We start from the raw sequence: 15,952 nt of genomic DNA, 5'->3' as shown, positions 1-15,952 counted from the left end.
GATGTTTCCCCGGGACCCATACATCATACCAGCTGAGATGTCGTAGTTACTGGCTAAAAGGGTAAAGGGAAACTAGAAAACATTAAGTTAGAAGAGATCATTAGAAAAGAGGTCATCATAATAGAGACAAAACGAAAAAGAAGTATAGCAATACTACTCTCTTTTACGTGCTTTTAATGCATACGTGGGAGCTTCGAAAAATTAGCTTCAATAAATTGGAGCTTCGAAAAATAAGAGTTTCGAAAAACTGAGCCGATAGAGTTCATGGATAATTTTAAAAACCAAGAAGAGGGGGGGGGGGGGTTGAAATGATATCGCAAAAACGTGCCTTTGCAACACATTATGCTTTTTTGTAAGCTGCTGCAAAAACGTCAATTGTTTTATAGCAAAAAATTGAAAGAAAAGACAAAAAAAAAAGAAAATATTTGAGCTTTCTTAGGAACTAAAAGCGCTCGAGGACACTTCCCAAAAACCAGCTAAGGCCCAATTTTTGGCGTCAATAAATTGCTTCTCTAGATAACAATAATACTGGAGCAATGCATATAGCATTCAGGGGAGAGTAAAAGCACCAACTCTAGAACTGAAAATACAAAGAAACAAGGAGGCTCGGTAATTTGCGTTCGCACATAATGTTCTGACCCCCGCTCATCTACATATTTCACTTAATTGTCTACCAAATGAGGAAGAGATTAAAAAATTAACATAACCTTAAACAAATGACTAACTGAATAAAACAATTGAGCTTAGAGGGCCGAGGAGACCTGTCATTAATATGATTAACAGAAAAGACAGCGATAAAATCAAATAATTACAAATATTGATTACGACCAAAACTCGTTGTCATTTCTTTAAAACAATTAATAACCAAATCAAAAAGGCATCAGATAAAACTTATGCGTAGAAGATTAACCTGTACTTATGAGACTTTTCCTCAATGGGACTTGGTAATAAATCGACACGAAATGACAAAAAGAGCAAAGTTTAATAAAACATTGTTTTCTTGAAAAGAATTAACGTCAAGCCGATTAGAAACATTGTGCACAAACTGAAATCATTGAGAAATTCATTTATTCTTCAACAGAGAGTGAGTGAGACCTCCCATTATCCAGGATATGTCATAAGACTACAAAAAGAATGACAAAATAGCAAAAAGAAAAATTTAAAATTTTCACAGAAACGGTATCCCAGTCAATTGAACATTAGGTTGTTTACTAAAAACAAGCTCCGAACAATTATTGATTGCGTTTTTTCAAATAGCCATAAACCACCCATATTGTGATACTGTGAAAAGAAAACATGAACCTACAAAAATGGGCGATTAAGCAAAAATCACCAATAATTCATGAAAAACAAAACTGTAATAAAAATCGAGTTTTAGAGATCAAAAGATAAGGGATGTCATTTGTTTTTAGAGATACTAAGCGACAATTTAACAAAAAAAACTATTGGCAAAGCTCAAAGATCCCTTGACTTCTTTCACAAATAATTGTTTTCAAAACTCAAAAAAAAAACAAAGGTTGCAATTAAAAGAATAGACAGTTTATCTTTCAAAGTGTTAGAAAAGTATTTGTGCCTTTTATTATTGGGACTAAGTCATAAAATTACAAAACAACAACAAAAAATATCAACAGAATCACAAAACTTTGCAAACAGTTTCACAATATCACAGTGCTGAAGCAATTAAATCAACAACTGCAATAAAAATCTGTCTGAACTTGACTCTTGATGGAGTATAATGAAGTCTATTTGTGAGACGATTAACTCAAAAAGACAATAAAAAGAACCACAAAAATTGAAAAGCATTTGAAACACACAAAATTCTTCTGAAAAAAATTGTATAATCCCTAAAGACATCAGTCAAAACGTTTAACCGACAGAAAATTTTTTGCTTGGTTTAGCCAAAAATTTTAACGAGATCTCTCAATATCAATATTGCTATATTAAAAAAGGATACAAAATTGTAATAAAACGAAAAAAGAGGAAAATCAGAACAGAAAGAGATAAATTGCAGAAAACTTCTTTTTTTTTGAAAAAAACTTAATTTAAAAGTTAACAAAATCATTAGCTATAAATTGAAATCACTTATTTATCTATAGTTGGCCATTGAGACCATTCATCAACCAGTATCTGGCATGAGACAACAAAAATTAACAATAAATAGAGGCCATAAAAATAGAGGATAAAATTAAAGTACGGTGTCGCACCCCTTAAAACCATAAGCTATGCAAAAAAATTTTGTATATGCAAACACAATATATATTTATTCAAATAAAAATTCCATAATGGTTTTTTCAGCTAGATTGTTAACTAATGTGAAAATGAAAAAGAAACAAAAACAACAGCAAAAATGGGCAATTAGGATCAAAAATCACAAATTTTTGTGTAAAAACAATTAGTAACAAGAAGCCTATTCTTTTTTTAAAAAAACGTTCGCCACAAAAATTAGTTTGTTTTTTATGTGAAAAAATGTTTGGCTTGTTTATAGTGAGATTAATCTAAAAGCAGAAATAAAAAATTGATAAGTTCAAAAAATCACTGAATTTTTCTTAAAACAAATATATTTAATTTCATAAGAGACATTAGATAATAACTGACTGCATTGTAGATTTTCACCTACAACTCGTGAGGAAGCCATCTAGATCTTTGATTGTTTCCAATTTGTATTCAGACTGCAAAATAATAACAATTGAAAGTAAAACACAAGAAATCAGTAAATGTTTTCTAAAACTCTTCCTAAAAGCCATAAAAATCATTAGGTTCTCTGAAAACAAACGATATCCACCAAACTATATCTTAACATATTTATGAAATATGCAGCACCCAAATGAAAACTAAAAAAAATCTCATTGTAAGAAACCATGATGATATCAAATCTATCCCTGATCCCTGATTTTGACGCTCGTCCAACAAACCACCCAAGTGTTTCAAATGTTTGCGATTTAGACCAATCGCTAACTGAAATATTTCAAAAATAAAAAAAACGATGATGCTATTTGTATAATTATAGAGTTAAATTTGCAAAAAACGGCAAAAATTTAATTCCAGAAGACTTTAGGGCGCCGAACTTCCACTAGCTCCTTTTGTTATTTAAAGAGATTGTGCCAGTGATTTCTAGCTCTCCAATTTCGGCAAATTTAAACAAAGTGGACCAAAAAGTCTGTTTGTTGCCATTTTTGATGAAAAAGATCTGAATTTTGAAAAAAGTTATCAAATTTTTTGGCCAAATAAATCTCTAATCAAACTTTTCAATAACGATCTTCTATCTCTAAGGGCAACAATAAATCTCTACCGTTAAAAATTTGAACTTATTTTAAATTATTTTAGCAAAATTTATCCAAATTTTAGCAAATAATACGGAAAAGGTGAATAAAAACTGTCAAATACTCAAATTTTAAACCTCAATAACTCCCTGTAAAAAACAAAATTCGAGAAAATCTTTTTTTTTCCATATTTTAGGATGTACGTGCTTTTTAATGATACCACTCACAAATCTGTACGATGAATGTATTGGTCGGCCAAAATTGACTGAACAAAATAAACATATATGAGTATATAGTTCCTCCCTCCCCACTAAAGTGGTGTCGGAACAAAAACAGCGAAAAAGGAAAAAGTTTCTTAGAACACTGACCAAGATCCGCGAGAAAAAATGAAGCTGCATGGCAAGCGCGTATTTCACAATGAAGTCAGTTTAAAAGCCGCCTCCTATGATCTTGAATGTGATAGAGAGGCTATGATTGCTTCGTGAGATATCTTAACTTCCAAAAACTGTGATTTCTTTTGCTCCAGGTATGTTTTTGTTGAAAGCATGTGTGACAGAATAAGTTTATTGCTCAAAGTGAAATTGAACAGCCTGGAAATCCAAGTTGATCAATTTTATTGTGTTGAGAGAGAATTTTGACAGAAAACATTTGCTCTGTCATATTTCCCAATAGTACAAAACACCTGTCACTGACTTAACCCATAACTAAAAATTGTACAATTTATTTATTCTCCTGTTCTTAATCTTTCAGTCCCTAAGTTAAGTCTAAATTGAAAGAAAGTCACAGAAAAAACATGTTTTTAGACTTCTTATCTTAGTCTTCAATTTTATTCTCAATTGGATTTAACTGGAATAAATAAGAGATTTTCTGTAGTGTGATCTATTGTAAAACCCAGTCCAATTTTATAGAGGACTAGGGGGGGGGGGGGGGGGGTGCTATTGAACCAAAGAAACAAAGCTATGCATCAGGACACGTGCATGTATTCTGCAAACAGCATGAACTTTGTCGAACAAGATGACCAAGTCAAGTTTTAGAGCTTTTCTAAAAGTTTGCGCACTTGTTGCAATTTGCAAATTAATTCCATTTTAATTTTTGTCCCGATATTGAGCAGTTTTCAGAACAATGAACGCATGATTTCTGAACACATTTTTCACCCGATTAATTGTTAGAGGAAAATAATTGTTCACCTGCCGCATCAGCAATGTATGTGTTTCTCACAACTGGAACCGGCTGATCATCGTCCACTCCCTCGCTCTCGTCTTTTCCACCCATTGGGAAATCGGAGGCTCTGATTGGTCGAAACAAAGTGCCCATAGCCACCATGTTCAGTATCAAACCCACCAAAATCCACACTACTCCACGCCAGTCGTAAGTTGAGAAGAGGAATACGACTACCTTGGACATGACAGATGCACCCATTCCTGATCCAGACACAATGAATCCCATTGCAGTGCCCCGTTTGGCCTGGAACCAGTGACTGGCCACCACGATCGAGGGTAGATAGACTAATCCGAAGCCACAACCTGTGAAAGAACGTATAATGCAAAATAATTCTGGCCCCTTCCCACCCCCCCCCCCCCCCAAAAAAAAAAATGATTCCGAACTAGCATCGTATCTTAACCTGCGAATTTAGTGCCCAATTCTGGTGTCAAGTTTGTAAAATTTAGGTTCTTCAAACTTAAATTTATAGTGTGAAGAATTAGATGGATTGCTAAATTAATGTCGTTGAAAGGAGGGTAGAATATATGTTCACTTTCTAACTGCTTGCTCAGTTATTTTGTATGAAACGATCGGGAGATGAGAAAATTGTACTCCCTTCTCAACATTTTAGCTCACTATTATGGTATATGATCAACGGAGGGCGGGGGAGGGGGGAGGGGGAGGGGGGAATTAGACGCTCTACGCGCACTAAGCAGAAAGAAGAAAGAGAAAAAACTATCCGAAATTGAAATTTGTCTTCAGTTGGAGCTGTGAAAAAATCAGATTTGTATGTAAAAGGAAGACATCTTTGGGAGGCGAAAGAGAATGATCATACATTTTAAAAGTGTTTTCTAAAGGCATAGATCATACGTGAAATAAAACAGCACATACCTCCTAGTACCCCCCAGCATAGGATGAAGTAGGTGATGTTTGGGGAGATGGTTGACAGGATAAAGCCAATAGAGGCCATTATGGTCCCGATCACTGTCACCCCCCTCGCCCCATACAAGTTCTCCAGGGCACTGCTCACGGGACCTGCAATCAACATACGTTTGAAAAAAAACTCACCCCAACTCTACTCTTCCGACTACCTTTCAGGAATTGCACAAAGATATAACCCTTAAATTTTTTACCCGAAATAATGTTGAAATAATGGAATCTGAGTTCACAACCAATCATTGTTGTTATTATCAGTTCAGTAAAATCAACAATTGAACCTCTCTCGTCACCTTTTGAGGTATTGCTCCTGTTCTCGCTCCTAAATTTTTCCCGCCAATGATAGAATAACAAACAAAATTTTGGGGTCTCTCCCATTATAGCCCCCCACCATTATGGTATAGTTACCATGATTGGGCCAATAGGTTATGTGACCAAATAGGTAATCTGGGGAGGGGCTATAATGGGAAAGAAGCAGATCTTGAATGGTTGACTTACTTGGTTATAGAAATAATGCTTGTCATTCATAATCAGTTCGTAGAATGACATTACATTAGCTCATATCTACCCGTACATTAAGACAAAACAGTCTATTCTATTCAAGTTTTGCCGATAAACTCACACAATCAGGTTGCAAAACCATAAAAACTTGTCATCCATGAAGAGTATTGAGATATCCAGAAGGGCTATTTTGACAGAGTTGTCTTATTGCAGTAATCTTGGAAATTAACCCGCGTCAAGACAGTATGGTTTGCGTACAGTTGGGAACTGAAGGACCTCAGAAATAAATGTCCTCTAACGTACTGGATGGATGAAGTCACTGAACCTTTATCTTTAATCATTTTTTATCGATTAGAAACTATTACGTTATATTAGAGAATAAATGATCCAAAGTCAAAAAAGTATATAAAAAGGCGTTACTCAAAAAAGCATTATTCGTCAGTATTGATACCCAATTCAGATCTTCAATTTTGTCACCCAATATATTCATTGCTCTCCATCTTTATACTCGGGAGAGACAGGGAACTACTTCATATTATGTGAAGTACTGCAATTTGTAAGCGAATGTTTAGAAGGGATAACTATCAGTGGGATGTGCAGAGCCAACAAAAACAAATTACAACCTATACTGACTAAAATGTAAAATTTTGACAAAAACATGAAAATCTTTCTAGAAAATTGATGAAATTTGGGCTTGTCGTTTTAATTTCCTCTGAAGATAAACACTGGTCTATCTATTTGAAACGAGGGAGGTGGCAGGGCATCAAAAGTGTACAAAAACCCACTGTAGGAACTGTGAATATCCAATGGGGTGGCCACCGTATTGGCCGACAGGGTGTTTAGCCGACAACCAAAAATGAGAAATTTAGCCGATAATTTAAGTAAAATGAGCGATAAAATTAATTCTGAAGCTGTGATGGGCCAATTTAAATCACTATTTCGTAAGCGAACAAATATACCGTCAACTAGAGGAACGAAGGTCTATCCGAGGTCGCAACCAATCCCCCCCCCACCGCCAGGGGGGTGGTTGCGGCCACGGAGAGGCCGAGTGGAGCGTCACCCGACCGCACACCAAAGATAATGGTCCGCCGAACTACTGATTCATGGACCAATGAGACTTTTTTGACCAATTAGGATAAAACTGTCGGCTATATTTCTCATTTTTTTCTAGTCGGCTAAACGCCCTGTTGGCCAATTTTCCTAGCACCAGCCAATGGTCTTTGTTACTTTCAAGTTGCAACTGAAAATAGTTTATTAAACAATCTAATAAACAGAAAATTCCAAATTATGGTTTGATGATGCCATTTTATGGATTAAAAGGCCAGCTTCTGTATTAGAGTTGCTAGTTTCGACTAGTGCAAAAGCAGATATATCTATAAAGAAATAAACAAAACCATTAGGCACAAGGTTCTAGTTCGCCAGTATGAATTGAAATAGAGATAAACTAATGAAGTTCTTGGCTTTCTGTTGAAAATTGAATGAACTTTGAAGTTATCGCAGATTAAAAAAACTGTAAACAGAAGTGTCCAATTAAGTGCTTTCAAGCTTCTTTGCCATTAAAATCAGTTACCAATCTGAGCCCAGACTACTTTAGTTGTAAACTCTACCATCTATTTTTATTTTTGATTGGAGAGCAAAATTTAATTCTAGAACTTCTCTTTTTTTATTGCTATGTTTAAAATGACTCTGAAGATTGACGTGTAATCTAAGTCCATAAAAACCCCAGACTAGAATTTTTTAAATCCTTTTCACAGATATATTATTTTTTTAAATCCTTTTCACAGATATATTATTTTAAGTTTTCTGACCAGGTTAGTTCTAAGAAAAAAATTTACCGCAATCGAGCAAAATTTACACAAGGAAAAACTTATCAGATTTCAATTTTGATAATTAAATTATGTAACTTAGAATCAAGATCATGTTAATTATTCAGGATACAAAATCATGTATTATATAAGATACATTATGTAAGATAAAAAATCTCTGGAAAATTTTTAAACCCGTTTTGACCTGATTATGAAAAATGGACAACAAAATCATTCTGAACGTGAAGCTCCTAAAGGTAATCAGGTGCGTTAAAGTTAAATGAAACTTTAATGGTGGTGGATGAAAAGATATTTTAAAAAATTCCAAAATTCTTTTCCATCAAATTTTACTTTGTTCAATGGCTTTTGCCATTGAACAAAGTAAAATTTGATGGAAAAGAATTTTGGAATTTTTTAAAATATCTTTTTTTTCTTTTTTTTTCTTTTTGATCCAAGAAAGGTAGAGTTATTATATTATTGAAAGTTACGTTTTTAATGAAAGTTACGTTTTTATTGAAAGTTACGTTTTTCTTTATTTTTTCTTTTTGATCCAAGAAAGGTAGAGTTATTATATTATTGAAAGTTACGTTTTTATAAATTTACAAAACAGATTTTATTGAATTTGCTGTTTCAAAAATTGAAGTTTCTGAAAATTGTTGAGGTACATTAAAGTTAAATGAAAATTCAATAGGGGTGGATGAACAGATATTTGAAAGGATTCTAAAGCAAATAATTTTTTCATTGTAATTGTTCCAAAGTTCTTCAAAATTGGGAATATGTATGCAAGGCCTGCTTTTTCTGTCAACTTTTCTCTTTTTGTTAACTTATCGTAGAGAAAATGAGCAGAATTACCATAAAATTTGAAATAGTAAACTTTGATTAGAGAACAAAAAAGACCAAGGCGATAATTGCCATTTAACCTTTAAAAACAGTTAGTCAAAAGTCGAATATTAAAAATACAATTAAAAAATATTTTTCACGGGTTCCTTCGCCTCCTCTAAAGAACAATCTTTAGTATTTTAAAATCAAATGATTTTCGATCTTACGAAAACTTAAAATTTACTTATTTGAGTGGTACTGCAAAAAACTGAAAAACACTGCACATTAATAAAAAGGGAAACAGGAAAAAATTCATTTTCTGCTTTTTTTCACTTGCTTGAAATAATTTTAAAAAAACGGAGTATCTTGTAGTTAATTTCTCTAATTCTGAATGCCAGCAGCCGTATCCAAATAAACAAGTTAGCTATTCCTGATTAACAGGAAATCTAAACTGTTTTTCCAGAGAAAAGAAAAAAGAAAACGAAATAAGTGGGAAATATTTTGTTCATTTTGGTCCTGGTTGCTCCTGCTTGTTGAACAAAATACTTTGCGTTTAAAAAATGACTTCCCTTTAGTCACATTTTATTTTTTTCAATGGAAAAATGCAAAAAATTCATTACCTTTTTAATCCGAGAAACCAAATTTTATTATTGAAAGTTGTGTTTTTTTAAATAAAATAATGGGCGCACTTATGCTATAATTAAAATCAACTTCTCTTTTGTTCATTAGAAAACTGTTTAGATTGAATACAATCTAAATAGTTTTCTAATGAACAAAAGAGAAGTAGATTTTATTTATTGCATAAGTGCGCTCATTATTTTATAAACAAAAACACAACTTTCAAAAAAAAAAATTGGTTTCCCGGATTAAAAAGGTACTCAATAATTTGCATTTTTCCATTATATGAGATTTTATGACACACCTCTCAAATTATTTTCGTATATTCTCAGTGAATCAAAGTTCCCGATAGCTTTTTAAAAATTTTTTGCAAAGAAATAATAAATTAGAGTTTATTGTTTGAACACTACCATTTGCATCCCGTCGGTTGTATAACCCAAAATACGTTTTTAATAGACACTTTATCAGTGGGAATCAAAATAGAAAAATTTTTATTTTATACGAATTGCGCAACTTAAAAACCCATTACCAATAAATGGATCAATTTGTATCTTGACTAGAACTTGCGACTTATTGTTTTGAGATGCATCATAATAAATCTAAGCTCACCAATACCGGATTCAAGTTTGCTTCATAAGTAAAGAAAAGAAAACATTTTGTAGGTTTATTTACTAAAACCATTTCCTTGATAGCAAATTTGCCAGAACCGCCAGAACGCTCAGGTTACAAAACTTTAAACAGTTTTTTGAGAACCACAAAACAAAAAAGGTGAAGCCCTTATTAGCGACGTGACGACGTGTTTTTCTCATCATTTTAGCAGATGACAAAGAGTAGTGGATAATCTACTTGACGCCGAACTGTCGTCTTGCAAGATCTTGCAAAATTTTTGTTAAAAAATGTTATCTTGCAAGATTTTGCAATGTTTTTGCAAAAAATAGTTTTCCTGCAAGATCTTGCAATACTTTTGAAAAAAAATGGTTGTCTTGCAACAGCTTGCAATATTTTGTAAAAAAGGTTATCTTACAAGATCTTGCTATATTTTTGCAAAAGCTAGTTATTTTGAAAGATATTGCAATATTTTTGTTAAAAAATGGTTATCTTCCAAGATCTTGCAATACATTTGTAAAAATGGTTATCTTGCAACAGCTTGCAATGTTTTGTTTAAAAAAATGTTATCTTGCAAGATCTTGCAAAAGTTTTGTTTAAAAAATGGTTTTCTTGCAAGATCTTGCCTTATTTTTGCAAAAAAGGGCTTCTTGCAAGATTTTAAATTATGTTTTGACAAAAATGGTTATCTTTCAAGAACTTTCAACAAAATTTTTCATCTTGGAAGATTTCGGAATAATCATGCAAGAGTTGAGTTCAGAAGAAATATAAATTTTTGCATGATCTCAGCTTCTCTCCCTTTTTCAACTTTCCATCCCGTCGTTTACCCATCGTTTTCTTTTTTAATATAAAATCAAACAAGGAGGCTCGTTAATGTGCGTTCGCACATGATGTTCCGACCCGAGCATATCTACATTTTTGACCTAAATGTCAACCAAATGAAGAGAAAACAAAAATAGATGTTAAACGAGTTTTAAAAAATTGTTACAAATTCTAACTACTGATTGAATTGTATAATGCCATGTCTCTTTGCAGCGCTCACGAGATCTGCCATTAAAAAGACAAAGAGAAAAAACAACAAACAAAACAATAAGCAAAAACAAAAATTTCATGGCAAAAAAACCAATATCTAAATTTAAAAGCACCTAGTAACAACCTCAAAATGCCATCAGATAAAACCTTAACTACACAAATCAAGTTTTTTCTAACTATGAAGCAGATGGATGTTTTCTTTAATGGGAAAAGGCAACAAGTCGACAAAAAAAACGAGTTTATAATCAAAAATCAATTAACATAGTCAATCAACACAATGTAACAAAATAATTCTAGATAAATTTACTAAAGAGTCAATAGGAATTCAATGTGATCTCTTTTTGGCTAGACTAAGCCATAGGAACGGACTAAAGATGCAGAAAATCTCAAAAAATTACGAACAATTTGCGAAAATACAAATTATTGAAGCCATTAAAATCATTAACTATTATCTGAATATTATGTTTTTTATTTCAATTTTTATTTATAGTAATTCAGCTAAAAGTATACTGAAAGAATGAAAAAAAGTTCATTTGGGCCACTTTTGAAAATCATTGGGATCTGTTATTACCTGAATGTGATAAAAAGAAAATAAAAAGAAACACAAACACACCACTCAAAAAACTTTATGAAGACGCGTAACATCGGGTAACATCATTCATTTAATCGTCAATTACAAGTTTATGAGACCGGTCAGCATTTTACGGCTACCTGAGGAAAAAAGGCAAAACAGCAAATTCAAAAAAACTGAGCGAGAAAAGTGACGAAGCCATTAGAGAAGGAACTTTCAGTAAAAAATTTTCTATTTTCAATTAGTTTTTAACAACTATGGGATTGTTTTCATTGTTACAAAATAACTTGAAAAACAACAAACAAACAAAAATATTTAAACCACGAATTTTTCGAGAAAACCCCTGGTATCAAAGCCATTAAGTTCAATAGCTTCCAACGGAAGTCATTAAATACGCTAATCCGTGCCTCGATGTGCCAACAAGAATGTTTATAATTCAAAATTTTTTAAAAAGACATTACAACATGTCTTCGATTGTTAAAATAACAACAAATACAGGAAAAATTCAAAAACTAAGTAGAAAAGTGAGAGAAGAAAGTGTCGAAGCCATTTAAACCGTAAGCATTTCTCTGAAAACATTTTGTACGAACCATTGAAAATATTCTTTAGGCCAATGGGAAGTATCAATACCAGGATAATGTAATAAGATTTCAAAAGAAACCAAAATTACGAAAAAAGGTCCAAAAATTCATGAAAAATTATGAAAACAAGTGCATCGAAGTCAGAAAACCAATAGATAGGAGACGAAACCGCTAAATAGATAAATTTTTGTTTAACTAGAAAGTAAAGGATTCTTTCATTACTGAGAGTGACTCACAGTTCTCAAAAATAGGTTCAAGATTGATTAAAGTTCAAAAACATTTTTCAAAAAAGCATTTTTAAAGTCTTAACAGCCATTAAATTCAATAGCTTTCAACAGAAGTCAATAAATACGCTCAATTATGCCTCAAGTTGAGGAAAAAGATGTTTGTCAGGCATAGGTAATTATTAAGACATAACAATAATTATGACTATGAAAACAACAACAAATACAGGCAAAAACAAAAAATTTTGTAGAAGATTGTGAGAAGAAAGTGTTGAAGCCATTTAAAACATAAGTTTTTATCGTTGAAAATTTTATTTATGATCCAATGAACGTAAAATAATACGAGCCATCAATAATAGGATAACGTGATAAGATTTCAAAGGGAACCAATAAAACGAAACTCCCAAAAATTAAAAAAAAATGAAATCTTGTGGCAATGAAGTCATAGAACCAATTGTGAGAAGATAAAATCGCCAACGAGATTAATTTTGGTTGCAATAGGAAGGCGGGGAGTCCTGTCATTACTGAGATTGACCTACAGTTCACAAAAATAAGTTTATAATTGGTTAATATTAAAAAAATTGAAATTATATTTTCAAATTCTTAACATCCATTAGCTGTCCACTCAAGCACTGGATAGGTTCACGTAATGCTCATATGACAAAACCTACTGCACTTTTAATCAACGACTTTATGCCATAGGATTCCAAAATGTTAGTAAAACCTCAAAAAAAATCAAAATTTCATTTAAAATAACGAAAACTGAGATACGAATCCAAAAAAAAAAACGTGAGCGATTCCTTCGAAACAAGTTTTTTGTTCATTGGGCTTCATTTGATTGAAATTGAGGTTTGTCACTGACCTAAGTTTGATATCAAAAGTGGCTAGTCTCTAGGTGACTTGAAAAAACAAAAAAATAAATGCAAAATTTTCTTAAAAAAAGCTCTCAAATAGATTTTGATTTTTTTTAGTAAACTTGCCTATGAGACCAGAACTAGTCTTTTAATCGCCTTTCGTCTACTAAGAACGCAAAATTGATTTATTTTGTGGCGTGAAATGAAATTTTGAGTTAAAATTTTCTTAGAAAAAGTGTTAATTCGAACAAAAATTTTGGTATAAGTGATCAAAAGTGAACCAAATATCCCGTGTTCACATGAAAGTTTAAACCTCGATAACTCCTCGAAAGAAACTAAATTCAAAAAAATCTTTTTAATTTCAAATTCTACGGTGGATGAGCTTTTTAATGATACCACTCACATTTCTCTACAATGAATATAACGATCGGCCAAAATTATCTGAACAAAAAATAACCAATTTGAGTATATAGTTCCTCCCCCCACAAGTGGGGTCGGAACAATAAGTCGAAAGTTAATTGCTGCGAAACAAAAGTTTCTCATATAAAAGACTGTCAAGATTGGAAAAGTCCCTTTAGAGCAAAAGAAAGCCATCGCACTGACGCAAATTGTATAACAACCATAGAGCTATAACGGACCATAGTGACTCTACACACTATAAAAATCTTGCAATCGAAAAACTCCCAAATTGTTTTGGGAAAGGGACTTTGGTTAAGTTGACACAGAAATTTAGCCAAAAAATGTCATCTCTTGCAGAAAAAAATTTAAGTACAACTCATTTATTGGAAAACATGTAAAAATTTAAACATTCTGTTTATATTTTCTTACTTTTTTGTTTGGAATCCCAATTTTAAGATCAAGAGAAAACAAGAAAGAAACTCTTCTAAAATGTAAGAGAGCACATCTTAATTGACATAGTTTCTAGGTCTTCCTCTCAATAAAAAACTCTTGACTTGTTCTCAAGTCGCTACATTTAGCGCTCATTAACTAAAACCATTTGGATCAGCTTAGTAAATATCACAAATGACATTTCGGAAATAGATACCAACTACGCTCGAAATTGTGATTTAAAGCGGCATCAAAGAGTGAAAGCGGCCTATTTGCATACCAGTGGGGAGTCAATTGCTTCTAGTTTGAATAAAAAAGAAGAAAGTTGTAATTAAGAACTTGAGTTGTAACCAAAATGGAGTTCAAAATAACCAAACGCGCATTAATTATTATTTCTTTTGCCCATGTTTACCTTCATGTCTAACGCGTTTCGGAAAAAAACTCCCGAGAAAAAAACGCACCTAAATTTAGGTAGGAAAAACGCAAGGAACGTCACCCCCACGGAAATAAACCCCCTATTGACAATTAGCTGAGCAGCTGGCGCATTTGGCCATGCCTCGGGGGCTAGCGCCTTTGGTCGTATTGATATTTATGCATCAGAACGTAACATATCATCGCGACTAAAATTGAAACTTAATGTGGGACTTTATTTCGGCGTCGCTTTATTTCTTTGTGGGTTCATTTCTGTGGGGCTTGATTTCTGTGTTGTGTGTGTATGTGTGTGTGTGTGTGTGTGTGTGTGTGCGTGGTGGGGGGGGGGGTTGTTTCTGTGGGGTTTATTTCCTATTAGAATTACACTGGTTGTTGCTATTTTCGTGCTTTTTTAGAGCCTAACTTTCGTATCTCAGTATCTCAAAAAAGTAACACTTTATTTATCCAAAAAACAATGTCAAGAGGTAACATTATCAATGGTAATGTAGGGTAATAAAATATTAGCTTTATAGATAAAAATAAAGGTGAGTCAACAACACAAATCATTAATTAATGTTGTAATGCACTAAAGAAGGACCAAAGAAAACGCACATCACGCCAAGAAACAACTGCTTTTGCCACTTGGTACGTTTCGCAAAAATCTTCAAAAGAAATCTTTTTCATAAGTGTTTTTTGCATCAAGTAGGGATATTTTTTCCGAAATTTTTGAACGTCGAGTTATATAAGGGAACAGTTGTATTAAAAAAAACAGTTCTGCATGTATTTAGTTCTTGGTATCAGTTTGCAGAAGTAGCTGTTTTTTCGTTTGTTTCTAGTTACTTCGAAGGTTGGGTACTTAGTTTTCCGAAATGCCGGCAAATGAGCGCTAAATATTTTCCATAAATGGAAGGTCCTTTTATACTTCAAAAATTCAGTTGCTGGCATAATTTCGAATTTTAATTTCAAATCTCTCGATGATTCATACTTTTTGCGATAAGTAATGGTCTTTAAAGCCCAATTAATTTGTTTATAAAGTGAAAGTATCAGTTTTTCACTTATTCCTGATAGAAGTACTGAAGAATAATGAGGATGGCTAGTGACTGTAGATGAAGTAGGTGAGTCTGAATGTCGAACGGTTTTTGAATTCCGGAAAGAGGTTTAATTCCGCATGCAATTTTCTTAAGAATTTTCTTAACTTTTTGTTCGAAACTTAAATGACTATCAATCATGATACCTAAATATTTTGCTGACTTTTTGGTTTCAATTATCTTACCGCCAACTTTAACTGACCCTCCGGTGGTGCTTTTATTTTTCTTTGTAATAACAATTAATTCAGTTTTTTCAGCATTAAGGTTTAGTGAATGTATATTGAAGTATTGATAAGCTAATTTGCAAGATTCTTCAAGAATTTGTAAGCATTGCATCAAATCCTTGTGTTCTGTGAAAAGTAAAGTGTCATCTGCGTACTGCACAACTTTACAGTTACTCGGCATATTTTTCGATAGGTCATTTATGTGAAGATTAAATAGAAGTGGGCCCAATACTGTACCTTGAGGCACACCTTGATAAAGTTTTATTCAATCAGACTTGACGTTGTTAGCAATGGTTTGCTGCCTAGGATCTGTTATGAAATCAATCAGTAACTCTACAGCATTTTCACTGAATTCATGGAAGTCAACTTTTCATTCAAAATTTTATGCTTGATG

General features: G+C 32.7%; 1 protein-coding gene across 1 annotated transcript in view; it reads right to left on the bottom strand.

The window, feature by feature from the left end:
- LOC142335551 (monocarboxylate transporter 9-like) overlaps nucleotides 1–15,952 on the bottom strand; it is an 80,695-nt gene that overhangs the window by 4,896 nt on the left and 59,847 nt on the right. Inside the window, exons 3-5 of the mRNA XM_075384087.1 lie at nucleotides 5,352–5,495; nucleotides 4,448–4,783; nucleotides 1–53 (exon numbers count right to left, since the gene is read on the bottom strand). Coding sequence (XP_075240202.1) covers nucleotides 1–53; nucleotides 4,448–4,783; nucleotides 5,352–5,495 — 533 coding nt within the window. The remainder of the gene's footprint in view (nucleotides 54–4,447; nucleotides 4,784–5,351; nucleotides 5,496–15,952) is intronic.

Source organism: Convolutriloba macropyga, chromosome 2 (assembly GCF_964194025.1).
Source record: "Convolutriloba macropyga chromosome 2, txConMacr16.3, whole genome shotgun sequence".
Taxonomy (NCBI): domain Eukaryota; kingdom Metazoa; phylum Xenacoelomorpha; order Acoela; family Convolutidae; genus Convolutriloba; species Convolutriloba macropyga.
This window is presented reverse-complemented; position numbering and strand designations above follow the sequence as displayed.